Consider the following 26,868-nt stretch of genomic DNA (forward strand, 5'->3'; position numbering starts at 1 on the left):
GTGACACCAAAGTTACGAACGGACTGGCTTAATCTTACCCTGTAGTTAGTGGCTAAGGACAGAGTTTGAAGCAGGGACCAAAAACAATGGCTTCATTCTTCCTAATATTTAATTGGAGGAAATTTCCACTCAAGCATGGATAACTGTCTGTAAACTTGAGCACATTCAAAATTAAGTCACATCAAGTCCCTGTTCACCTGTTGCCTCTGTGCTCTCTAATCTACACTGTCTCCTGGTTTGGCAAAGCTTAACAATCTCATTTTTGTTTTCAAATCCCATTAAGGCTTCGCCCCTCTCTCTGTAAACCCCTCTTGTCCCACAACCCTTCAAGATTTCTGCGCTCCTCCAATTCTGGCCACTTGCACATCCCTCATTTTAATCACTACACTGTCATCTAGCTTTTGAGTGGAGTGTCCATAAATTTCTAAATTGTAAGCTGCACATCAATTTCTTTTAAAAGTCAATGTTCTCCACACATATTTTTGATTTATGATATGGGGGTAATATTTAATTATGTTATTTTGGTTTTTGATTAATTTTCACTATCAGCAAAGTAAGTCCCATAATTATATCTATATCTTGATAGACCAAAACTTGGATAACAAAAGGCAATATGTTCCAACAAAGAACAAAGAACAGTACAGCACAGGAACAGGCCATTCGGCCCTCCAAGCCTGCGCCGATCTTGATGCCTGCCTAAACTAAAACCTTCTGCACTTCCGGGGACCGTATCCCTCTATTCCCATCCTATTCATGTATTCGTCAAGATGCCTCTTAAACGTCGCTATCGTACCTGCTTCCACTACCTCCCCCAGCAGCAAGTTCCAGGCACTCACCACCCTCTGTGTAAAGAACTTGCCTCGCACATCCCCTCTTAACTTTGCCCCTCGCACCTTAAACCTATGCCCCCTAGTAACTGACTTTTCCACCCTGGGAAAAAGCTTCTGACTATCCACTCTGTCCATGCTGCTTATAACTTTGTAAACCTCTATCATGTCGCCCCTCCACCTCCGTCGTTCCAGTGAAAACAATCCAAGTTTATCCAACCTCTCCTCATAGCTAATGCCCTCCAGACCAGGCAACATCCTGGTAAACCTCTTCTATACCCTCTCCAAAGCCTCCACGTCCTTCTGGTAGTGTGGCGACCAGAATTGCACGCAATATTCTAAGTGTGGCCGAACTAAAGTTCTGTACAGCTGCAGCATGACTTGCCAATTTTTATACTCTATGCCCCGACCGATGAAGGCAAGCATGCCGTATGCCTTCTTGACTACCTTATCCACCTGCGTTGCCACTTTCAGTGACCTGTGGACCTGTATGCCCAGATCTCTCTGCCTGTCAATACTCCTAAGGGTTCTGCCATTTACTGTATACTTCCCACCTGCATTAGACCTTCAGGAAATGAGTGGGTTTTTATATATTTTTTAAGAAGGGAATAATCTTAGGGCATACTTCTTGTAAGTTGTTTATATATTGGAATGCTTAATTTAAATGTACAAGTCTCAGTTGCAGTGTCACGCAGTTGCTCAGCCTGCCTAGGGGGCAGCAGCAGCGGCGGCGGCGGCGCTCGGCTGCTCCATCTGTGTTGTTGGAGGTGCCTCCTGCCCGGTGCGACTTCCTCGGTGGAGTGGAGGAGGAGTGAGTTGCTGCATGGAGTGAATTGAGAGATTGTTGAAAGGTGAGTGATGGAGGGCGACTCTAGTGTTCCCTCTGAGGCAGCTAGGCCTGAGCTGGAGGGAATAAATGCTAGCAGCTCAGGGTCTTTCTGTACCTTTCTTAAGGTTTGCTGGGCTTCAGGTTATCCCTTACTTGTTATCTTGGTTCCAGCATTAAATTGCCCTCAGGAGCAACTTTTATCTCTTTAAAACGTGAAATTCGCCTAATATGTTTTTGGCGCAGTTAATATATATGGTTTTAGTTAAGTTACTATGATATATGAAAAAGCACAACATTTTGGCCTGTAACATCTACGCAGTGATACAGTTGATTGATTTATGACTTCACTATATTAGGAATTGTGTGTTTTTAAAATCTTTTGAAGCAAACCTCAACGTTCAAAAGGCCAAATCAGATCTTTGAAGTTATGTTGTTGTTTGCTGGCTGCACTGTTTCGCCCTTGATATGGTCCACATAAATTGGAGTCTCACTAGCAGCAAAATGTACCTATTGTAGAGCTCTCTAATGTGAGATAGAATCAGAAAATGCTGGAAATACTCAGCATCTGCAGAGAGAGAAACAGAGTTAATGTTTGAGGTCGATGACCTTCCGTCAGAACTTGAAAAAGTTAGAGATGTAACAGGTTTTAATCATATACAGAGGCAGGGAAAGGGGGGAGAGAATAACATGATGGGGTGGAAGGCAAGAGAGATTAAATGACAAGGGGTAATGTCACAAGGCAAAAGGAGATGGTAATGGAACAAGTAAATAAACAAAAGATGGCTGTAGAGGAGGCGCAAATGGGAATAACAGAATCATCACCAACAGCTGCTGTCCGAAAAATGGGAGCAGTGGTTATGATCTGAAGTTGTTGAACTCAATGTTGAGACCAAAAGGCTGTAAAGCGCCTAATCGAAAGATGAAGTACTGTTCCTTGAGCTTGTGTTGAGTGTCATTGAAACAGCTTAGAAGACCAAGGTCAGAGTGGGGCGGAGAATTAAAATGACAGGCTTCTGGAAGTTTGGAGTCATGCTTGTGGACTGAACGGAGGTGTTCTGCAAAGTGGTCACCCAATCTGCATTTGGTCTCCCCAGTGTAGAGGAGCGAATACTGTGTACTAAATTGAAAGCAGTTCAAGTAAATCACTGTTCCACCTGGAAGGAACGTTTGGGATCTTCGACCGAGAAAAGGGAGGAGGTAAAAAAACAGTTGTTGCAGCTCTTGTGCTTGCATGGGAAGGTGTGGTAGGAAGGGGAGAAGGTGTTGGGGGTGATTGAGGAGTGGACCAGGGTGTTGTGGAGAGAATGGTTTCTTTGGAATACTGAAAGGGGAGAGCAGGGGAAGATGTATTTGGTGGTGGCATCAAACTGGAGATAGTGGAGGATGATCCATTGAATGTAGAGACTGATGGAATGGAAGGTGAGGACAAGGGAACCCTATTGTTGTTTCCAGGGGTCTGGGCACTTTTGAACTGCAGCTTTTGCTAGTCTGGAGTTGGACTGCAGTTGCTGTGAAGCCCAAATGGTGTGAGATGCCCCCATTAGCAGAGATTTGTGACTGGTTGGCTTGGTATGCTTGGGACTCAACATCTCAGTCATGTAGCCACCTTTTGTATTCATGCTGTGCTAAAAGCTGCTTTGCATTAATGCAAGAGGCGGTATATGTGCACCTCTTAATTGCTGCCAAGTTTTGTAAAAAATAGAAATGTCTTTTATTGAGGTGAGATTATTTACAAATTAAGTTGATTTGTAAAGCTTTATTTACAGAATTTTTATTTTTAAAGGTTTCACAGTCTTAGTCACTCCCGTTTCTAATTCAACGTCTGATCAAACCATCCAAGAATTGCAGTGTACTGGAAAATAATCTCTCAAAATGGAGTGTGGTGAGTTTATTTTCTATTTTCTTTTCTTTTAAACTGTATTTTGTATCATAACTCTTCTACAGCATAAATTGAGCTGGAGGTGCTTCTGCAGTGGCAGGTTTGCTGAATTACAGAAGCAAATTTAAATGAAGTTGAAGAAAACAACCGCAGTCTCCAGTGAGCTCATTAAAAATATGTTAGGTACTAAACTTACTGTTTAAATACTTCTGTTGGCTGACTACTACAGGAAAATTGCTGAATTTTGTTTCTTTCATTTAAAAAAAAAGTACATTGGCTTTTAAATATGTTAGTTAATGAATTGCTGGCAAAATAAAGTCAGAGTGAGCATAAATATGTAGCTGTGCCCTCGCCCTTTCAGATCATCAACTAATTTGACACAGACCGAGGATCAAACTTGAGGTTGTGTTGTTTTGCTACTGCTGCAGATTCAAGTACAAAATGGTGCATCACTTTAAAGGTTTAGTGACCTGGATGTTACTAGCGAGACATTCAGGATAGTAACAAATCGGTATGTTCTTGATCATGCTAAGGCTTTTTCCCCCCTGCTCTTCTTTCTCGAAGCTGATGTCCTTTCCTGAGTGCAGTTATAGGCGTATTGATTTCTTTTCAATGCCTTCCACTAATGACTGGTACAGCAATAACAATTTATTTGGCCCTTTTAAAGTAACAAAGCTTCACAGGAATGTTATAAGCAAAATTTGACACCGTGCCTCACTTTCTAATTCCTATGTGGTCTTGTTCCTTCCTATGTCTGGAATCTCCTCCAATCATATCCCAGCATATAGCCTCTGCTCCTATGCCACTCACATACTTAACAATTCCCACTCCCTCTGCTCCATCATAGTTTGTTGGCACGTCAACCACATATCTGCTCCATCACCAAACCTGGCTATTTCCACCTCCATAACATCGCCTGACTTCACCCTTGCCTCAGTTAATCTGCTGAAACCCTCATCTGTACCTTTGTCACCTCTAGAATTGACTGTTCCAATACTTTCCTGGACGGCCTCCCATCTTCTACCCTCCATAAACTTGAGTTCATCCGAAACTCTGCTGCCCGTATCCTAACTCGCACCAAATCCTGTTCACCCATCACCCCTGTGCTTGCTGACTTACGTGGTCTTTTCGTCTGGCAATGCCTCAATTTTAAAAACTCACATCCTTGTTTTCAGATCCTTCCATGGCTTCTTTCCTCCCTATCTCTGTAACCTCCTCCAGCCCTACAACACTCAGATATCTGCACTCCTCCATTTCTGGCCTCTTGTGCATCCCTGATTTTCCTCACTCACCATTGCCAACCTTGCCTTCAGCTGCCGAGGCCCTAAGCTCTGGAATTTCCTCCCCAAGCATTTCCATCTCCCTACCTCTCTCCCTCCTTCTCCTTCAAGATGCTCCTTAAAACCTACCTCTTTAACCAAGCTTTTGGTCATCTGGCCTAATATATCATGTGGTTCGGTGTCCAGTTTTGTTTGATTCCATTCTGTGAAGCACCTTGGAGCTGTTTATTGAGCTAAATGTGCTACATAAATGAAAGTTAATGTTTTGTTCTTGCAGTTTACAGCCCTGTACACATTAATCAAGGATGCCATGTGAAATAAACCTCACTTGCATATTTGTGGTTACCAGGGCATACCATATGAACATAACTCACCTGTATCTGTAGCACTTGCCTGTTATGTTATTCTGCACAACTCTTGAGTTCATGGAAATTGGACATTGTTATTAGGGAGTGTCTAAATTTAACAAAAAAACAGACTGTTATATCTCTGGTTTCATAGCACTGTTGCTGTTACACGCATACTAAAGGTTACGGATTCTCATTCTTCCACTCAGAGCACAGAGGAAAATTGTACAGGAAGGATTGTGTACCTGTAATGGAAGCTGTCTGATTTTCAGTCCATTTAAATGAATGGATGAAAAATTTGGTGGCTGTGTTACAGACACACAGCTGTCTTCTGTGCTGTGCACGCAGGCAGTCCCTCAAGCCAAGTGCAGTACCCATATGATTTGCCCCTATATGCTTAAATTTTAAGTTTTATGTCCTTGCCCGCACAAAATCCCATACCTCCATCGGCACCATCCTTTCAAAGCTTTACCAATGCAAAATACTGCAGTTGCTGGAAATCTGAAATAAAAACAAGATGCTGGAAGCCACCAGCAGGTCAGGCAGTATCTGTAGAGAGAGCAACAGAGTTGATGTTTCATCAGAATTTCTAGCATTTGCTACTTTCCAATCTTTCAGTATTGCCCTGAATCAGGTGAGCTTTGGATGATTATAGTTCACCAGTTTTCTTGCCTATTTCTTTTAATATCTTCAGGATGTAATTGTCTGGACCTGGTGGTTTGTCTGGTTTCAGTCCCATTAATTAATCTATTGCACTTTTTTGTTTCTATGAATCAGTTCATTTTTGCCTTTCACTGGCATCCAATGTTCCTTATACACTTGATATTGTTTGCTTCTTTTCCACTATGATAACTGAACCAAAATATTAATTTAGCAGTGCAACCATATTCTTTATTATCATGAATAAACTTATTTTTATGTGCCCTCCAACTGTTAAACACTGGGTTTACTAGTAAATTTATAAAATTCCTTTGCCATTACATTCTTTGTAATTTTTTTGCCCTCATTATTTTCTTGGTCTCCTGGGGGTATATGTGCACAAATCATTGAAGGTGGCAGGGCAGGTTGAGAAAGTGGTTAAAAAGGCATATAGGGGCTTTATAAATAGAGGCATAGAATACAAAGGCTATGGTGAACCTTTATATAAAACACTGGTTGGGCCTCAACTGGAGTATTGTGTCCAATTCTGAGTGCCACACTTTAAAAGGATGTGAAAGCTTTGGAGGGTGCGGAAAAGATTTGCTAGAATGGTTCCAGACATGAGGGCTTCAATTATGAGGATAGATTGGGCAAGCTGGGGTTGTTCTCCTTAGAGAAGAGAAGGTTGAGAGGAGATTAAATGAAGGCTTTCAAAATAGTGTGGGGACTGGACAGAGTAAATAGGGCGAAACTCTTCCTGTTGGCAAAAGGGTCAAGAACCAGAGACGACCAATTTAAGGTGAATGGGAAAAGAACCGACGGCGACATGAGGAAAACTTTTTCAGGCAGCGAGTGGTTAGTATCTGGAATGCACTGCCTGTGAAATGCCTTGGGACATTTTACTACTTTAAAGGCACTCTCAACACACATTATTGATTTAATTACCACTGAAAATTTCTTGCTCTGTAGGTATATATGTTTTGATAGCATCTTTGCTGGAAACAAAATTACAGTTGTTGCCTTTTTCTTTCTCTGCTCTCCCTGGGTAATGCCCCTGTTTTTGAATGGCTGTAATTGCCATTCTCAGTCAGCAGGTAGGAAGTGGGTAAGAGTGCTCTGTGTGACTTTTCTTTTCCCCCTTATTTTATGGGAAAACGGATCACAAGGTATATTTCAATGAGAGAGCCATTTGACTGACTCACTAATACCAATCACACCAGTTGCATCTTAAGTAGTTAGTGTTTTTACTTCCATTGTCCTCCCTGAAAGTCTGTTCGATAGCCTGATCAGTTTTTGGATGGGAAACTTGCTTTTTACTAATTTGAACCTATTCCCACTTGTTATATTGTCATGGTTTTGTACAACTTTATAATCTCTCAGTTACCTCTTCAAGGATGAAGCACCCAAGTTTCTCCAGACTTTCCTCATACCTCAGCACCTCAACAGCAAGGATCAGTTTCGTGACTCTTTTCTGAAGTGTCTCCAAAGCTTGATAGTCTCCCTTTGTGCTTTAGTGACCAGAAGTAGACGTTGTACTGTATTCTGACCAGAATGCAGTATGAGCATGACTTTAACTTGCAATCTACTGTTTTTGGATATAGGGTTCAGCATTCTATTTGATATGTTAATTGCTGTTGTGCAGTGCTTGGGTGTGTTGTACATTGAGTCTATAAAAATCTCTTAGACCCCTCTCAACGTCATCTTTAGCTATTGTAAGACCATTCATGAAGTTTTCATATACTATTTTTCCTTCCTATATGTAGTGTTTTGCACTTGGCTATGTTGACCTCTACTCATTTACTTTCCTGCTGACGTGGGTGGGATGCACATACTATTTTTCAATACCTTGGCGCAGACCATCACTGTTTAGAGTTAGAGTTTATTAAAGGATTTGTATTTTACTTAATAGTCGCACACCCCAAAATTCTGTAAAACGAGGCATCCATGATGTCTTTGAGTCACTGTTGTCATATTTTATAAAATGTGGGTTTGGAATAGACATTTTGTGTCGCATTCAGGTTACAACGTTATATATAAAGTTTGCTGGCCAAATGCTATTATTCAGAAACCGGTTTATATGACAGTTTGGAAGAGCATACCTCCTTGTTAATGTGCTGGCAATTGAAAGAGCCCTACAACTCTCCGCAATCCCCTCACTACTCCAAATCTGGCCTTATGCGCATCCTCGATTTTCATCTTGCCCCCCGTGCTTTCAACTGCCTCGGCCCTAACCTCTGGAATTCACTCACTAAACCCCGCCACCTCTCTCTCCTCCCTCTCCTGTAAGTCACTCCTTGAAACCTACTTCTTTGACCAAGTTTTTGGTCACATGTTCTAATATCTCTTTATATGGCAGGATGTGAAATTCTCTCTGATAATGTTCCTGTGAACCATCATGTTGCAACTAAAATGTATTTTAATTCTTACTAGATGTGAATGATGAAAGTCTCTGAAGAATTTTGGCTTTATATAATTGGGAATTATTGACTGTTCTGCTCTTTTCAGGATCCTGGATTTGTTGCGAGAAGATGGCTGTTTTGCATGGTGGCTTTCTGTTGGCCAAGAAGCAAAGTCAACACAAAATACTTTTAGAAATGAAGAAATCTAATTGGGCAACCTTAGGGAAACCTATTGTCTGTGCAGTGCATGAGATCTGTGCTGGGGAGACTGGCATGGTACAAGATCCCGCAGAAACTAAGCAGTGGCAGAGGAAAGTACTTGCTTTTGTATGGGCAAAGCTACTGAACTCTAATGTAAGTGGAACTAATATTAAGGAGAAACTAGATTCAGATGCTGAGAATGACCGAAGGTGGAAGGAAGACCTCTTCTTTTCAGCAGAAAACATGATTCCAGAGATAAATCACACTGTTTTATTTGAGCTGGTGAAATCACTGGGGGCCTCGGAAGTCTTTGTTGAGCTGCTTTCGACATTGCCAGCTGATGTATGCCACTTGGAGATGGCTCGTTTTGTGGACCATGTTCTGGATGGCACCTCCGATGAAGATGTGGCCATCTTTCTAGATGTATGGTGGGAACTAATGAAGCAGAATGAAGGACAAAGGGATGAAATTGTTCAAACATTTGGAGATGAGGCTAAAAAATGCCTAGCACGTGTGTCTGATGAATTCTGTCATTTCTCCAAGAGACTCAAACTAGATCCTGATGTTTCTCCTTTGTTCCCTTCAGAGAGTTTGCCTGGGTCTTCAAGTAACCTGTCCATTCCTTCACTGCTACTAGATGGGCTTAAAAGAATGAAAAGCCATATAAACCCTTATATTTATAAGTGTTCTGCTCTAGCAAAGCTGTCAGACACAATATGCAAGTCAGTGCTTTCTGACAATATTGTTGAATTGTCTGCTGAGGTATATTTACAGAAACTTTCCAGACTGATTGCATTAGCTAATCCCATGATCCAGAAGCTTCCAGTAACAGAAAGTTTCATCAAGAGTGTAAAGGAGACCGAGAGAGAGCTGAGGGCCTCTTATCAAAAGTCTGCATTCATGTTAATGCAGGGAGCACTGACTTCAGGGATTGTGACACTTGCTGATATTTTCCAGTCGTGGGCCACTGAACTCCAAACTGAGCTTGAGAATGACACCGATGTTCAGAAGAGAAGCCTAGCTATTTATAGGACAGTGGAAAGTTTGAAATGCTTAAATGAAATCTGTCCAATGCTTCAAAACTCCAAGATGGTATCTCAAGATGCCAAGAAAATTCTGTCTGATCTGCTGCTGAGCTCAACCACCTTTGTGCAGAAGATTGGCATCTACGTCCCGTTAGATGATGCTGCTGCCACAGATAAAGTTAAGTTTTCAGTTGCTTTGATAATAATTGATGCAAGAATGAAAAGATATGCAGAGATATGCAAAATATTTGCATCAAGTCCTGGTTGGGCTTTTTCAGAGGATGGCTGGCTTGATTGCCTTGAAAGAAACAGAGACATTTTTCAAGATACTGATTTGGTATTGCGGTTAGTTGGAACACTTAACGATGTATCATCCTGTAACATCAATGAAGCGTCAAAAGTCAAACGATTGATGAATGTAGTTTTAGATTGCCTGTCTGCCCTCTCAATTCCTGACAAAAATAAAGCACTTTTGGGAGTCCTGTCCTCCTATGGTAGCAAAGGCCTCTGTAGAGATGGGGGAGCTTTTAAGGATTGGTTTGAAGAGGAGGTGAACATGGTATTCAATTGTATAACACAGAGTGAGGCTGTAAACAGCATTGATAAAGCAGTGACTGCCATCGTAAGAGTTGCTTTTTTAAACCCGGAAGCCACCCTGCAGAAAACGTGCCACCTGGCCGCAGTAAATCTGGGTGCCCATAAGCTACTTGGCCAGATCCTGAAGAACCTACCAGCACTGTCTTTTGAGGACACTCAGTCTTCAGACGGACTAAATATCTTGGCCAAGTGTCTCCTGGAAGCTGCTAGGGACAGTCTTGCTACCACCAAGGAGGAAAATCAGTTTCTTGAATTCCTGCATTCGCTTATGGAACCAGGAGAAGTAATTGATCAAGAACCCCCAGTTCCTCTTTTCCAGCCTGCAGATGCCACAAAGATATTTGTCCTTCCTTATCTGATAGGAAGTAACTACAGTATTGAGTTTCCTCTCAAAGTTCTTAACAGTGCTCTAAAGATGCCAGTGACCGATGACGGGACCAAAGAACACTGGCTACTTGCCTGTTGCCCATTCCCTCTCATTTTTGCTCTTTCTCAGCTTCTGGACCGCTGTATCTTGTGCTGGGAGGAGGACAGTAATAAAGCATCTAATCACATTTCTATAGGAACAAAAGGCCTCCTAATTGAGACCCTGGATATGGTTTGTGATGCTGTTGAACAGATAATTTCTGTAAATCCAGAGACATGGTCAACATCTGTTTGTTGGTTGTACAGAAAAACTGAACGGTTGGACTGGACTGTGCGTCTGTGGTTGAAAAGCATCTTTGGGGGCCATTTTAAATATGAGGTACCTGCCACGTTGTTTGAGGTCTGTGATCTTTCTGACGATGGTTGGTCACCACTTAATCTTCCACAATATGGTCCAGGCACTGGGCTGCTGGCCTGGATGGAATGTTGTTGCATCTCTACTCATATGATGGAGCAGATGCTGTCCCACCTAATGATTGATGCTAAAAATGTTGAAGAGGTCAACATGTTCAGTAAAGGCTTTCTAATTGCACTAATCCAGGTCCTGCCTTGGTGCAGTTCCAGTGAATGGAAACGTCTCAACCATGTTGTGAAGTGCCTTCTACAGCGTGAATTGCTTCACGTACCATATACCCTGGAATATGTTCATTACATGCCGCTGCTTAACCTCCGACCTTTTGCGCATCACCTACAGTTCTCTCAGCTTTTGCTGAGGGCCTTTCAGCTGATCTGCAGTTGTAGCTGCTCTGACTGGCTTCCAACAGCAGGATGGAAGTATGTAGCAAGACAGTGTGCTGGCAGTATCTCAGACATTCTGGAGTCTGTGAAGTGCAAACTCAAAGGACATGGAGCTCAGAATCTAGATGGAAATCAGGAAGCCATATTTGTTGTTGTGCAGCTCTTTTGCCATGTAATTCACATTATGGTAATGATGCCCATTGGTACCTCTGAGTCTCTGTATTATGTATCCTTGGAGCTGCTTTCCCAGTATGAGACCCTGGTGATGGCCAATACCTCTACCTCTGGATTACTCAGCAAAGTCAATGAAAAACACTTCCTCCACTCCATTGCCGAGAATCTGGTCAATGAAGAGCAGCGTTCTGTATTACTGCAGAAAATCAGCAAAATCTGCTGAGCCACTGATTACTGCAATTCTGTTTATCCTCAACCTGCTGGTTTTTGACATTGAAGGAGTTTTATTTTGTTATCACAAGATAAATCTTTATTTTGAAGACTCCTTCAGTCCTAGTGCTGTCGTTAAAAACCTTTCTATCCAGATCTGTACAGATCTTCAAAAGGAATGGAGACTGAAAGTAACTGGGAGCAATTGCAAGATAATTATCTTGTCAATGAATTGTAATAATAGTCTTAAACTGAGACTGAACCCTGAATGGTTTACAACCAATTCCTGGACCTCAAATTGAAATTATAAGCCTTGAAATCAGAGTATACTGAGTATGTGCAAATGTTGTATCTGTTGAGACTGTAACTCAACTCTTTTTAGGTTAATTTCTTTGTTTTGCCTTTTTAAGATCCATATGCCATCCCTGTGCAGGCAAAGTGCTGCCACACCTCTGCCACAGGGAAACATAGACCCTCGGAGGTGTATGAGAAGATCCAGAACAAAACAATGTTCCCTCTGATTTATTTGTTCTCTTCCCCATATTGTTAAAGGCTTTTTCAAACATTAAAAATCTTCAAAAAGGAATGTTGACATTGCTTACTTTTATTTCTGTACCATTTATTCCACTTACTCATTTTTTAAATGTTTGTGAGAGGAAAGCTATTTTTGGTACATTTGTAGTGCTGGCCCATTTTCTTTTGATTCGAACAGAAAAGCCAAGCTGCTTCCTTGAAATCCGAGGGAAATTCAACTTGACACTAGTAAAAGCATGAATGCAAATCTGATGCAATGGTTTGTTCCCCTTCTGTATATGTGCCTGACAACTTATAATTGTAAGATAGGTGCAATCATGTAAGCAGTAGTCGGGTAATAGGTGGTGTGGGGCCTCTTCGGGATAAAGAGGGTAGTATATACGTAGAGGCACAGGGCAAGGTTAGAATATTTAATGAGTACTTTGTATCGGTGTTTACTAAGAAAGGGGAATCTGACAAAATATCGGTAGAAGTGGAGAGAGTAGAGGCAATTGATAGGGTAAAAATTGAGTGTTAAGAGGTACTGGAAAGGCTCACTATGCTTAGGGTAAATAAGTCGCCTGGTAGCTTGCATCCCAGGTTGCTAATGGAAGTGGGGGTGGAGATAGCGGAAGGGCTTGCCATAATCTTCCAATCTCCCCCAGATATGGGTGAGATGGCAGAGGATTGGAGAGAGGAAAATGTGACACCCTTACTCAAGAAAGGGTGTAAGGGCGGTCCCAGGCCAGTTAGTTTAACATCAGTGGTGGGTAAGGTTTTGAAATAATAATCAGGGAAAAAAATCAATAGGCACTTGGACAGGTTCAGTTAATTAAGGAGAGTCAACACAGATTTGTAAAAGGCAGATCATGCTTGACTAATTGAATTTTTTGATGAAGTAACAGAGAAGGTTGATGAAGGGAATCCGATGAATGTTGTCTTTTAAGAGAGTTTGATGCAGTACTACATAAAAGGCTGGTTAACAATTGAGGCTCATGGAATAGGAGGATCAGTGTCCAATTGGATAAAAAATTGGCTTAAGACAGTTAAAAGTGAGTCATGGTAAATGAAATAAAAACAAGAAATGCTGGAACCATTCAGCATCTGTGGGAAAGAGAAGCAGAATTAACGTTTCGGGTCAGTGACCCTTCTTCGGAACTGGCAAATATTAGAAATGTCAAAGATTATAAGCAAGTGAGGCAGGGGTGGGGCAAGAGATAACAAAGGAGAAGGTGTAGATTGGACAAGGCCACATAGCTGACCAAAAGGTCATGGAGCAAAGGCAAACAATATGTTAATGGTGCGTTGAAAGACAAAGTCATAGTAAATGGTTCTTTTTCAGTCTGGAGGATGGTAGACAGTGGTGTGGTGGTGTCCTGCAAGAGTCAGTGCTAGGACCGCTGCTTTTTTTGCTATATATAAATGACATGGATTTGACACGGATCTTGAAATACAGAGTAGAATTTCCAAATTTGGAGGAATGGAAAATTGAGGATGATGCAAACTGCTTGCAACAGGACATAGATAGGCTAGCAGAATGGGCAGGCAAGTGGCAGATGGAATTTAATACAGACAAGTGAGAGGTGATGCATTTTGGAGAAGGGATAGGCTGAGGCAATATATACTTAAAATTCCCAAAATCCACAAACAGGACTGTCCCGGCAGACCCATTGTTTCAGCCTGTTCCTGCCCCACTGAACTTATTTCTTCCTATCTTGACTCCATCTTTTCTCCCCTGGTCCAGTCTCTTCCCACCTACATCCGTGACTCTTCTGACGCCCTACATCATTTTGACAATTTCCAGTTTCCTGACCCTAACCGCCTGCCTGCCTCTTCACTATGGATGTCCAATCTCTCTACACCTCCATCCTCCATTAGGATGGTTTGAGGGCTCTCCGCTTCCTTGAATAGAGGCCCAACCAGTCCCCATCCACCACCACCATCCTCCGCCTGGCTGAACTTGTTCTCGCGTTGAACAGCTTCTCCTTCAACTGCACTCACTTCCTTCAAATATAAAGTGTTGCTATGGGTACCCATATGGGTCCTAGTTATGCCTGTCTTTTTGTGGGATATGTCGAACATTTCTTGGTCCAGTCCTACTCGGGCCCCCTCCCCCAACTTTTTCTGGTACATTGATGACTGTATCAGTGCCGTTTCCTGCTCACGTCTGGAACTGGAAAACTTTATCAACTTTGCTTCTAATTTTCACCCTTCTCTCATCTTCATATGGTCCATCTCCAATACATCCCTTCCCTTCCTCGACTTCTCTGTCTCCATCTCTGGGAATAGGCTGTCTACTAATATTCATTATAAGCCCACCAACTCCCACAGCTACCTCGACTACTTCACACCCTGCATCCTGTAAGGACTCCATTTCATTCTCCAGTTTCTCCGTCTCCGACGCATCTGCTCTGATGATGCTACCTTCCAAGACAGTGCTTCTGATATGTCTTCCTTTTTCCTCAACCAAGGATTCCTCCCCATTGTGGTTGACAGGGCCCTCAACCATGTCCGGTTCATTTCCCGCACGTCTACCCTCACCCCTTCCCCTCCCTCCCAGAACCGCGACAAGGTTCCCCTTGTCCTCACTTTCCACCCCACCAGCCTCCAGATCCAAAGGATCATCCTCCGCCACTTCCAGCGTGATGGCACTACCAAACTCATCTTTCCCCTGTCAGCATTCCAAAGGGATTGTTCCTTCCGTGACACCCTCGTCCACTCCGCCATTACTCCCACCACCTCATCCCCTTCCCACGGCACCTTCCCCTGCAATCGCAGGAGGTGTAATACCTGCCCATTTACCTCCTCTCTCCTCACTATCCAAGGCCCCAAACACTCCTTTCAGGTGAAGTAGCAATTTGCTTGTACTTCTTTCAATTTAGTATACTGTATTCGTTGCTCACAGTGTGATCTCCTCGACTTAGAACGTAAAAACAAAAAGGGGGCAATCACTTGGCTGGGTGTGTACTACAGGCCTCCAAACAGGAAGAGATAGAGGAGCAGATATGTAGGCAAATTTCAGAGAGGTGTAAAAATAATATGGTAATAATAGGGGATTTCAACTTCCCCATATTAACTGGGATAGTCTTAGTGCAAAAGGCTTAAAGGGGGCGGAATTCTTAAAATGCATACAGGAGAGCTTTTTGAGCCAGTATGTAGAAAGTCCTCCAAGAGAAATGGCAGTACTGGAAGCTGATCAAGTGGTAGAAGTGTCAGTGGGGCAGCATTTCAAGGATAGTGACCATAACACTAAGATTTAAGGTAGTTATGGAAAAGGGCAAAGATGGACCAGAAATAAAGGTACTGAACTGGGGGAAGGCCGATTTCAATATGATCAAACAGAATCTGGCCAAAGTGGACTGGGAGCAGCTACTTGTAGGAAAGTCTACACATCAGTGGGAGTCATTCAAAGAGGAAATTGTGAGAGTTCAGAGCCAACATGTACCCGTTAAGGTGAAGGGTAGGACCAACAAGTCCAGGGGACCCTGGATGTCAAAGGATATAGAGGATTGGATCAGGAAAAAAAAGGAGGCTTACGGCAGATCTGAAAACAGCGGAGGCACTAGAGGAGTATAGAAAGTGTAGGGTGGCACTTGAAAAAATAATGTGGAGAGTAAAGAGGGGACATGGAAAAAACACTGGCGGGCAAGATAAAGGAAAATCCTTTATTATCCATTTTATAAGTATAGTAAGGGTAGGAGGATGACCAGGGAAAGATTAGGGCCCATTAGGGACCAATGTGGCAACCTTTGTGTGGAGCCGGAGGTCATAGGTGAGGTTTTAAATTATTACTTTTCATCGGTGTTTACCATGGAGAAGGGCGATGTAGGTGTAGAGATCAGGGAGGGGGATTGTGATATACTTGAACATATTAGCATTGAAAGGGAGGAAGTATTAGCTGTTTTAGCGGGCTTAACAGTGGATAAATCCTCAGGCCCAGATGAGATGTATCCCAGGCTGTTATGTGAGGCAAGGGAGGAGATAGCAGGGGCTTTGACACAAATTTTCAAATCCTCTCTGGCCACAGGAGAGGTACCAGAGAACTGGAGGACAGCGAAGGTGGCACCATTATTCAAGAAGGGGAGCAGGGATAAACCAGGTATAATTACAGGCCAGTGAGTCTAACATCAGTGGTTGGGAAAATATTGGAAACATTTCTGAGGGACAGGATTAATCGCCGCTTGGAGAGGCAGGGATTAATCAGGGATAGTCAGCATAGCTTTGTCAGGAGGAGATCATGTCTAACTAACTTGATTGAATTTTTCGAGGAGTTGATTAGATGTGTAAATGAGGGTAAAACAGTTGATGTAGTCTACATGGACTTAAGTAAGGCTTTTGATAAGGTCCAGCATGGGAGATTGGTTAAGAAGGTAAGAGCCCATGGGATCCAGGGCAATTTGGCAAATTGGATCCAAAATTGGCTTAGTGGCAGGAGGCAGAGGGTAATGGTTGAAGGCTGTTTTTGCAATTGGAAGCCTGTGACCAGTGGTGTACCGCAGGGATCAGTGCTGAGACCCTTGCTGTTTGTAGTGTACATTAATGATTTAGCCATGAATATAGGAGGTATGATCAGTAAGTTTACAGATGACACAAAAATTGGTGTTGTAAATAGTGAGGAGGAAATCCTTAGATTACAGGGAGATATAGATGGGCTGGTAAGATAGCGGCGCAGTGGCAAATGGAATTTAATCCTGAAAAGTGTGAGGTAATGCATTTTGGGAGGACTGACAAGGCAAGGGAATATACAATGGATGGTAGGACCCTAGGAATTACAGAAGGTCAGAGGGACCTTGGTGTACTTGTTCATAGATCACTGAAGGCAGCAACACAGATAAGGTGGTTAGGAAGGCATATGGGATACTTGCCTTTATTAGCTGAGACAGCGAATATAAGAGCAGGGAGGTTATGATAGAGCTGTATAAAACGCTAGTTAGGCCACAGCTAGAATGCTGTGTACAGTTCTGGTCACCACACGATAGGAAGGATGTGATTTGTACTGGAGAGAGTGCAGAGGAGATTCACCAGGATGTTGCCTGGGCTGGAGCATTTCAGCTATGAAGAGAGACTGAAAAGGCTAGGGTTGTTTTCCTTGGAGCAGAGAAGGCTGAGGGGGGACATGATTGATGTGTACAAGATTATGAAGGGCGTTGATAGGTTAGATAGGAAGAAACCTTTTCCCTTAGCGGAGGGGGCAAGAACCAGGGGGCATAGATTTAGGGTAAGGGGCAAGAGGTTTAGGGGGATTTGAGGAAAAATTGTTTCACCCAGCGGATGGTTGGAATCTGGAACGCACTGCCTGAAGAGGTGGTGGAGGCAGGAACCCTCATAACATTTAAGAAGTATTTAGATGAGCACTTGAAACGCCATAGCATACAAGGCTACGGGCCAAGTGCAGGAATATGGGATTAGAATAGTTGGGTGCTGGATAGCGGGCAGAGCCATGATGGGCTGAAGGGCCTGTTTCTGTGTTGTATAACTCTATGACAATGACATTGGGGAGACCAAACGCAGACTGGGTGACTGCTTTGCCAAACACCTCCGCTCAGTCCGTAAGCATGACCCCGAGCTTCAGGTTTCTGGCCATTTCAACACCCCCCTGCTCTCATGCTTGCATCTCTGTCCTGGGATTGCTGCAGTGTTCCAGCGAACATCAACGCAAGCTCGAGGAAGCATTTACCGATTAGGCACACTACAGCCTGCTGGACCGAACATTGAATTCAATAATTTCAGAGCATGATGTCACCCACCCCACCCCACCTTTTTTATGTCTAGTTATTTTTTATTTGGTTATTTTATTTTAGGTTTTTTGTGTGTTTAGTTTGTTTCTACTAACCACTTTGTTTTTTTTTTTAATTTTGTGCTTGGAGTGCTTTGTGCTTTACAATCTATTCACACCCTCTCTGTACTAACGCTGTCTTTCAGCACACCATTAACATATCGTTTGCCTTTTTTCCATGACCTGGTCAGTTATTCTCTGTGACCTTGTCCTATCAACACCTCTTTTGTTATCTCTTGCCCTACCCCCCTCTTTACTTGCTTAAAATCTTTTACATTTATAATATATCTCTGTTCTGAAGAAGGGTCACTGACCTAAAACGTTAACTCTGCTTCTCTCTCCACAGATGCTGCCAGACCTGCTGAGTATTTTCAGCATTTCTGGTTTTTGTATACGTAATCACACAGTTCTAAGGAGTGTGCAGGAACATAGGGACCTGGGGGTGCATGTGCATCTATCTTTGAATGTGGCAGGACATATTGAGAGAGTGATTAGCAAAACATATAGGATCTTGGGCAACATAAATAGAGGCATAGAGTACTATAGCAGGGTAGTTATACTGAAGCTTTATAAAGCCCTGGTTAGGCCCCAACTAGACTATTGCGTCCAGTTCTGATCACCACACTTTAAGAAGGATGGAAGGGTTCTTGAGAGGGTGCAGAGGAGATTTACCAGAAGGGTTCCAGAGGTGAGGGATTTTAGTTACAAGGTTATGTTAGAAAAGCTGGGCTTGTTCTGGAGCAAAGGAGATTGAGGGGAGATTTGATAGAGGTATATAAGATAAGCACAGGCTTTGATAAGTTAGACAAGGAAAAACTCTTCCCAATAACTGATGGTACCGGGACTAGGCGACACAGATTGAAGATTTTAGGCAAGAGATGCAGGGGGAATGTGAGGAAGAACTTTTTCTCACAGCGAGTGGTAATGTCCTGGACCTCGCTGCCCATGAGGATGGTGGAAGTGGAAACAATCAATGATTTCAAAAGGAAATTGGATGGGCACTTGAAGGAAATAAACTTGCAGGGTTACAGGGATCATGCAGAGGAGTGGTACTGACTGGATTGCTTTGCCTGGCATGGACTCAGACTGAATGAACGCAAGAAATAGGAGCATAAGTAAACCATATGGCCCATCGAGCCTGCTCCGCCATTCAATATGATCATGGCTGATCTTGGGCTTCAATTCCACTTTCCTGCCCGCTCCCCAGATCCCTTGATGCCCTGCAAGACCAACAATCTATCTATCCTCCTCCGATGCTGTAAATGACTCTGAGATTCTATAACTCTCTAAGTGGCACTATCTGGCTTCTTGTCCTCTGTTCATTACTGCAGCATCATTTTAGAAAGCAAAGGTAACTTTCAGCTTCTTCTCTCCACTACCAACCATATCCTGAAACGCTCCTCCACCCTCACCCCAACAAGTGAGGAGCTCATGGACTTCATTAACACTAAGATCACTAAGACCTTCTCTTCATCAGCCTCTTCTGCACCAACCATCTACCTTCTCCACGCAGAGAAAAACTTCCTCCAAGGTTTCCCCCGCCTAAGCTCTCAAGCGAAGTCTTTGTCTAGTTTCTTTTTGATCTCCCCTGATGCCATCTCCAAGCTTGAAAATAGTACTTGCCCTATATAGGTATCAGCGGTGGTCACACTCTTACCTCATGAGTCAGAAGGTTGTGGGTTCATAAAATGGAGCATAAAATCTGGGCTGACACTCCAGTGCTACACTGTTGGAGTTGCTGTGTTTTGGATGAGATATTAAACCAAGACACGATCAGCCCTCTCAAGTGGAAGTTAGGAATTGCCTGGCACTATTTCAAAGACCAGGGAGCTATCCCTGATATCTTGGGCCAAAATTTATCCCTCAACCAACACCACTAAACAGATTGGTCATTATCACATTGCTGTTTGTGAGAGCTCGCTCTGCAGAAATTGGCTGCTGTGTTTCCTTCATTACAATGTTGACTACACTTCAAAAGTACGTGGAAGATCCTATATAAATGTAAGTCTTTTGTCTTTATTGACGCCAGCTTGAGATGGAGTTGTGTTTGATCTGGGTACCCTTTGTTTAAAAAAGAGGGGGAATGTCGATAACCAAAAGTAGAGTATAAATAATTGCGAGATGTTGCATCATCATAAACCACAATTTTAAAGTAATTGGTAAAAGAAGCAAAAGCGACATTGGGAAAAGATTTTTCACACAGCGAGTGGTTATGCTTTGGAATGCACTGCCTGAGAGTGTGGTGGAGGCAGGTTCAATTGAAGCATTCTGTTATATGATAAAGAAGAATGTACAGGGTTGTGGGGAGAAGGCGGGGGAGTTGCATTAGTTGAAACGCTCATTCGGAGAGCCAGTGCAGACACAATGGGCTGAATTGCCGCCTCCTGTGCTGTAATAATTCTGAGATTCTGTGAATGCATGTAAAATATTGTCAGCTGGCAAAAGTATGATTAATGCAAAAAGAAAATCTGCATGCACCTGCCAAAGCCAACCATTCACTTGGACCTTTCACTTCATCTTGAGTTGGGAGCATAGTATATTGTTGAAATAAGATTTGATTTTAACAAATGGATCAGCATTAAATACAAAGAAGAGGAGACTTGGTATCCAGAAAACCCTCATCATCCCACTTGATATCCAAGCAGTGAGTTGTTCCAGCAAAGACTCCAGCTGTGGCGCAGATTTGAAAAAGATAGCCGAGGATTATAAGGAGGTAAACTTATTTTAGCTAAAGAATCTGCATCAATTGATTTAAATTCATAACTGGATTTTTAAAAAAGATTTTTCCTAGGTTATTGTCAAGACTTTAATGAGCCATCGAAATGGTAAAATCGGAACTGAGGTGGTGGGGAGGGTGGGTGAAGCTTGACTCCTGTAACAAGCTATATCATTACCAGGGCAAACACACACATTTTTTTTTTCTTACAATCTATGTTGAAAGTATGACAGGAGTGCCATATGGAAGCAGTAGTTAAATCTTGGATGGATTTATGCTGAATACAGTTGATTGCAAAAAGTTGTACTGGCATGAAAGAGCAAACTTGAGTTTGTTGGAGATATTCAGTTTCCATTTGAAGTCAAAGAAAGTAACTCAGTCAAGATTAACAACAGATGAAATTGGACAAAGGGTGAAGCCAGTAAATGCCACGGTGACCATTGATTAGACTTGCATCATGGATGAAGAAACTGTGCTTTTGAAGAATTGCCTATTGAAGGACAATATTAAAAATATTGTAATTCAACCCTTCACACTGGAAACAGAATGAAGATTGCATGTGTTGATAGCATTTGAAGGAAATTGAATGCAGATAACATGATTAGCAAAAGTGAGTTGGCCTTGTCAGCAATGCCTATATCCCATGGATGAATAAAAATGAGAGGAGGTTACTAATAGAGAAAAAAACAATATGACAGAGAAAGCCCTGAAAAACAGTGGAAAACGTCAGATGAATAGTAAATGACAACATAATGCTCTGAGAGGAAACTGGATAGCCAAGAACATAGCTTAACTGGAAGGCCTTCTAATGGTAACTTGTTAAGTGCAATGTATCAGACCTGTCAAAGGCTGTGAAGATCCCTATGGCACTAAAAGGAATCATCAAATTGTTCAAGGCTAGCATTCTTCAGTGAAGAGATCACCAATATAATGACTATTATGAAAACCACACTAGTGCACATGGGCCAGACTTAACAGCTGCTTCTATAAAAGGCTATAGGGCGTAAATCAGATGGGATTCCAGAAGCCACAGCAACAGGAAAATCTGCAAAGATGTGCAAAGGTTGTGAGGGAGGTGGTCTGTTGTTCTTGGTGCAGCATCTCATGCTTTAGCCTCTGCAACTTTGACTAAAGAAATATGTAGAAACACAAGAGGGGAAAATAAACTATTTGGAAATGAGAGGAAAGCTCGAGAGGATGAAGAATATATATGTAGAAGAGATCAAGGCAAAGAAAGTAAAGGAACAGAGAGAGGACTGAAATAGTTAAAGCTAATTGTTCTGGAGCCAAAAAAAACACGAGGTAACGAGCAGACAAAATTAAAACCAAAACTTTAATAAAAATACACATACATATCTGGCTCACCCTTTACAGTAAGTTTAAATGTCGGTTCTTCACTTAGGACATCTTAAAATTTCCCCTTTCGATATACATATGTACCTTTTGAACAAAAGGCTAGTTGTTGGGTGGATGAAAGGCAAGAGTCCACTCAGCCAGTGTGTTCTTTGCAATCAACAACCTGTGAATGTGACACTTTTTTTTCAAGTTCCCATTGACTTTATGCAAGCAATTTACATCAACAGATTGAGCAGAACTAGAGGCCTCAGGAGCTTAATAACCAAACAAAGAAAAAAGTAGACTCCAGTTCTGCGGGGATAAAACTGGTGTCAGTTTCATCAACAAAATTTGCACCTGAAGTGAAATGGTTTGCAAGGGACTGAAGATGAAAGATTAAATGAGGGTTAAATGGCCAGCATTAAGGAAACTAAATTTTAAATTAGTACTATTTCAACTTGGTATTGAATAGTACTTTATAGTACTTCAAGCTCACAGTGTGGGTTAATCCTTGTCTCCATATATGTTGTAAATACTATTTTATCAACATTTTCTGTGATTAATGTTTTTCAATTACTTAATCATTTGCTTTCTTAATCTTTTTAAATGACCAGAACACTGAGGGTGACAGAGGTGTCAGAAACCATAAGCTACTACCTAAAGGGTTGCTGCTGCCTTGTCCCATGGGAATTGCATATGTAACAGCTTTGCTAGGCATTGGGTAGCTCATACATTGTCTGATGCTAACCATGCAACTACATCATGGCCTAACTTGACTGAATAACAGAGATTGTCAAATCCACTTTAAGGATGAAAGACAAAAGCAAAATACTCTATTTGCTGGAAATCTGAACCAAAAATAGAAAATGCTGGAAACACTCAGCAGGTCAGGTGGCATCCATGGAAAGAGAGATAGAGTTAATGTTTCAGTTCTGACGTAAGGCCATTGATTTGAAATATTAATTCTAGTTCTCTCTCCAAGGGTGCCACTTGACCTTCTGAGTGTTTCCAGCATTTTTCTGTTTATATTCCACTTTTAGGTACTGTTGTGCTCATGCTGACAATCCTTGATTTTAACCCACCATTGCTAGTTACCTTGGCCAGCTGTGCAGGCAATGACTGTTACATTTTATATTCTTGGGTTGTTAACAATTGGCATTTGAATAACTTGCAGGTCTCGAGCATGATATAAACCTTAAATATATATAATAATGCACGTAAATGCTTGTGTTTAAAGCTTTCACTCAAATGGAGCAAGTATTTTATCCCCTGTGCATATTGGCTGTAGGGCTGTTGGGTTTATCAATGTTGTAAAATTACACACAGCATTATTTTAAATTGGGTGGTGTCAAATAAATCCTGCAATATTACATTTTTTAAATATGCTTTGATAGTATATGAGTACCAATGAGTTCCAGAGACACATGTTCTGTCCTACCATCAGTAGTCAGAGAATGTGTTTATTTCACTGCAGAATGCAAAAAAAAAATTCTGGAAATCATATGGAGCTTGGGACTTAGAAGTGTAGAGATGCATGACTGAGATTTTCCCTCGAGTACTTTTAAAAATTATGTCCCTTCTTTAGGCATAGGTAACCTGCACTGTGGCAGACTGGTCAGACACATCACTGGTAGAACAGTAGCAGAATCAAGGAAGTGACGGCACCTGGCACTGTTATTGTGATCTACAGGGAACTGTATCAAATTGCTATGTGATATCTGAGACAAGAAGGCACGCCCATCTGAGAGTATGAGCACATGGGAGCTAAATTGGCAAGCAAATATTTAGTGTTGTATGTAATTATGACACTACATAATATTGTGCACCTTGCTGGAATTTTAAAATCCATTCTTGATGGCCTGCGTCTGTACTGATATGGTTTTCAGTGCATGGTTTGTCCAGTCATTTGCAATTTGATGATGGGAGAACTGATTAATAAGTTATCTTTTGAGAAATCAGGACAATAGCAACTGATTAAAGTTTTATTTTAAAGGCACAAAGGGAAGGTGTAACTGAGATACTGACAGCAGATGTCTCATCTTTCTGAATTCCATTTGAGCCATCATCTCTGCTGCCCTGTTGCTATCTGAAATGTTCCAACTGAACACACTGCAAGGATTTGTTTCCACAAGTGCATGGAGATTTTGGCATTGATCGAAACTCAATGGGGTTTTGGGATTGGATTCTGTCTCCTCAAGCACGTGCCATGTTTTATTGCAGGGTAGGCTTCAACTGGGGACAAAAACTGGACCAGTTTGAGATATGGGTTGACTGGAACAATGGTGAGTCTTGTAGCGAATTTCTTATAAGTACATAAGGACAAATAAACAAACCCAGAATACTGCCAGGTGTGCAAAGACACAAGGACAAGGGGACACAGGCTCAGGGTTGTGACGGGAAGTTTAAGACAGGTGTCTGGATATATTTCTTTGCACAGTAGGCCTTCAACAGCCAGGAAGGGTTGGGAAAGGGAGGGCAGCGCTGAGGTCAGAACACTGGTTGCACTTCAAAACGTAGGAATGTTGTCAGGTTTGGTATTCTGGAAAGGTGAAATGAAATGGGTAAAAAAATTATCATTCAAACCAATCTACATTAAAATCCATGTCACCAATTGTATTCATTGCATTCTAACTGTACAACAAGGTGAAATGATATGGAGCATATGGTCAGGGCAAATACAAGTACTTCGGTGGTTTGACTGTGGTCAACCGACTTGTGATAAAAACCACTGTAAATTAACCGCAGTGGGCTATCATGTTAACTGTGACAGGAAGAGTTTACTGGAATCGATTCAGTGATGGAGACAAAGCTATGGCTTCAAACCTTTTTGGGTTGTATTTCTGAGGGGCTCAGTTGATGTATCTGTGAAAGTGGAGAATGGTGTAAACTTTGAGTTGGATCTTTCTAGTTTTGGAGAATTTGAGAGGGCTGCTTGGAGATGTGTGTTTTTTTTTAAAAATTCTATCAAACAAGAAACTTTAGTTTAAAAAATAATCCAAACTGCATAAAGCCAACATTCTATCAGGTACTACTTTCTAATGAACTTCAAACTAGTTTAAAACATGGGAAACAACTGAGTTTATAACTTTAAATTATTAAATAAACCACAATATACTTTATAAAATATGTATGAAATAGTCTTTTGTCATTATCAAAATCAAAAATAGGGTTCATTTTGCTTGCCCATGCTGCCAGTAGGGAGTGTGTATCAGAAATTCAGGCGCATGTAATTTTCCGACTGTGTGTGGGCACAAATTTCCCATATTCCACTGGCAACGGGTAAGGCTAGTTGAATTGGTAAAATTGCCCCAATATAAAAACGATATGCCATGAAATACTTCCAAAACAAAAAATGCTCAGCAGAGTTCCATGAGGAGGACGTTGCCTCTCGTGTGGCGAAAGCAGCGGCAGTGGCTTTCTCCTTGAAATGTCACTCGGTCTTCCTGCTCTTTGCTGCCTTCCTGACGATCAGAATGAGCCAGTAAACCTGAGGAGCCATCAGCATGGCGTTGGCCAAGGTGCAGTGGAGGGGGATGTGGAAGGGGACCCGGTGGGCCGCGATGCCGTACTGCTTGCCATAGGCCCAGTACATGTAGGGGAACACGAGGATGCGGCAGAGAAAAAAAGTCACCAAGGCAATGACACCGTTGACCTTATACAGCAACGTGTTCTGCTTTCCGAACTGTTTATAAAACAAAAACAAAATAGGTTATTGTAGATTTTTGCGTCTTGCAATAACACATTGCAACATTTTTTTTTCCTCCTTTCGCTGATACAAACCCGACTAAGTATTTTGGCAAATGAGACGAATGGTGTGCTCAGCTCGGCCAAGAGCAGACATCCCAGGAAGAAATCTCCAAGGCCCTTTCTGTAATACTGCCAATAAAAAAAAAGACAGAGGTTCTGATGTTAAACATAGTATGTGAGTTAGCATTACAGTTTGTCAAACAAGAAGAGATTGTAATCTTTAGCTGGATTGGGTGGTGCAATTGGTTAATTGACTAATTTAATTTTGGGCTTGGGTTTGAGCCTAGGCCAAAATGGTGGGGGCAAAGCTTCTAACACTTGACACTTAATGGCCTTAAGCAAAATGAACAAGTCAGTCAGAATCTTCAAGGCCCCACCCAAACCCTTAACCCATCCTTTGTCCTCCAATGCTGACTTAACTGCTGTTTTATTTCAGATTTTCAGTATCTCCTTGAAGTAAAATGAGTTTGAGGCAGTTTCAGCCTAGTTCCTAGAGAGTTTGGTCCACAGGAAAAATCCACGCACAATCCAGCTGTCTATGGCTGTCTCACTCAGGCCAGGATATTGGCCGATTTCGGAAGTGGAAAGGTCATGTTAAAGGAGGAATGTGTGCTTCTCAGGTTGGGGGGGGGGGGGGGGGGGGGGTGGGTGGGAGGTTAAGACACTTGCATAATGAAAAGGTAAAGGAAGTTTCATTTTGCAGCTGGCTTGAAAGTGTTTGATACTGGCACTGAATACAAGAAAGGTCCAGTTTTATTTTTATGCAATGCTTCCATGAATTTTGTAGGACTGATATGTAATCAACCATGCAATATTTGACACAACCACTATACATAACACACGCACATAGAAAACCATTATTATAAAACCCTCTATTTTTGATAGAACCATGGCCACACACTGCAGTCTTGTGAAACACTTTTGTCTGTCACATTACCAAAGCTTTGTTGCAAAACCTAATGGTATGGTAGTTACAACACAGGAAAAACTGGAGGTGACAACATGTGATCTCCTGCTACAAAACTCGGGATACGAATGGGAATGCAAACTGGCAGTCCGTATTTGGAGTAACTTGTAACTGGGTGATTACTCATGGCTTTTTAAGTCCGTTATGAACTCAATGTATCCAAAAAGCCATTATTCTCTGGTCTTGAGATGCTGCCATGTTATCCTAGAGACTGAAAGATTAATGTATGTGTATGGAATTCCT

At 42.0% G+C, this 26,868-nt stretch overlaps 2 protein-coding genes across 2 annotated transcripts in view; one reads left to right on the plus strand and one right to left on the minus strand.

Annotated features, from left to right (window-relative positions):
• Window positions 1-1,590: 1,590 nt before the first annotated feature.
• On the plus strand, window positions 1,591-12,157 carry gemin4 (gem (nuclear organelle) associated protein 4). Its single transcript, XM_068010507.1, has 3 exons — window positions 1,591-1,678; window positions 3,440-3,538; window positions 8,307-12,157. Exons 2-3 carry the CDS (start codon window positions 3,529-3,531, stop codon window positions 11,582-11,584), a joined length of 3,288 nt encoding a protein of 1,095 aa, XP_067866608.1. The 5' UTR covers window positions 1,591-1,678; window positions 3,440-3,528; the 3' UTR covers window positions 11,585-12,157.
• Window positions 12,158-21,890: 9,733 nt separating this feature from the next.
• tlcd3a (TLC domain containing 3A) overlaps window positions 21,891-26,868 on the minus strand; it is a 35,596-nt gene continuing 30,618 nt past the window's right edge. The window contains exons 4-5 of the mRNA XM_068010506.1: window positions 25,692-25,787; window positions 21,891-25,593 (exon numbers count right to left, since the gene is read on the minus strand). Coding sequence (XP_067866607.1) covers window positions 25,342-25,593; window positions 25,692-25,787 — 348 coding nt within the window. The 3' untranslated portion in view covers window positions 21,891-25,341. The remainder of the gene's footprint in view (window positions 25,594-25,691; window positions 25,788-26,868) is intronic.

Source organism: Heterodontus francisci, chromosome 30 (genome assembly GCF_036365525.1).
Source record: "Heterodontus francisci isolate sHetFra1 chromosome 30, sHetFra1.hap1, whole genome shotgun sequence".
In the NCBI taxonomy this organism is placed as follows: Eukaryota; Metazoa; Chordata; class Chondrichthyes; order Heterodontiformes; family Heterodontidae; genus Heterodontus; species Heterodontus francisci.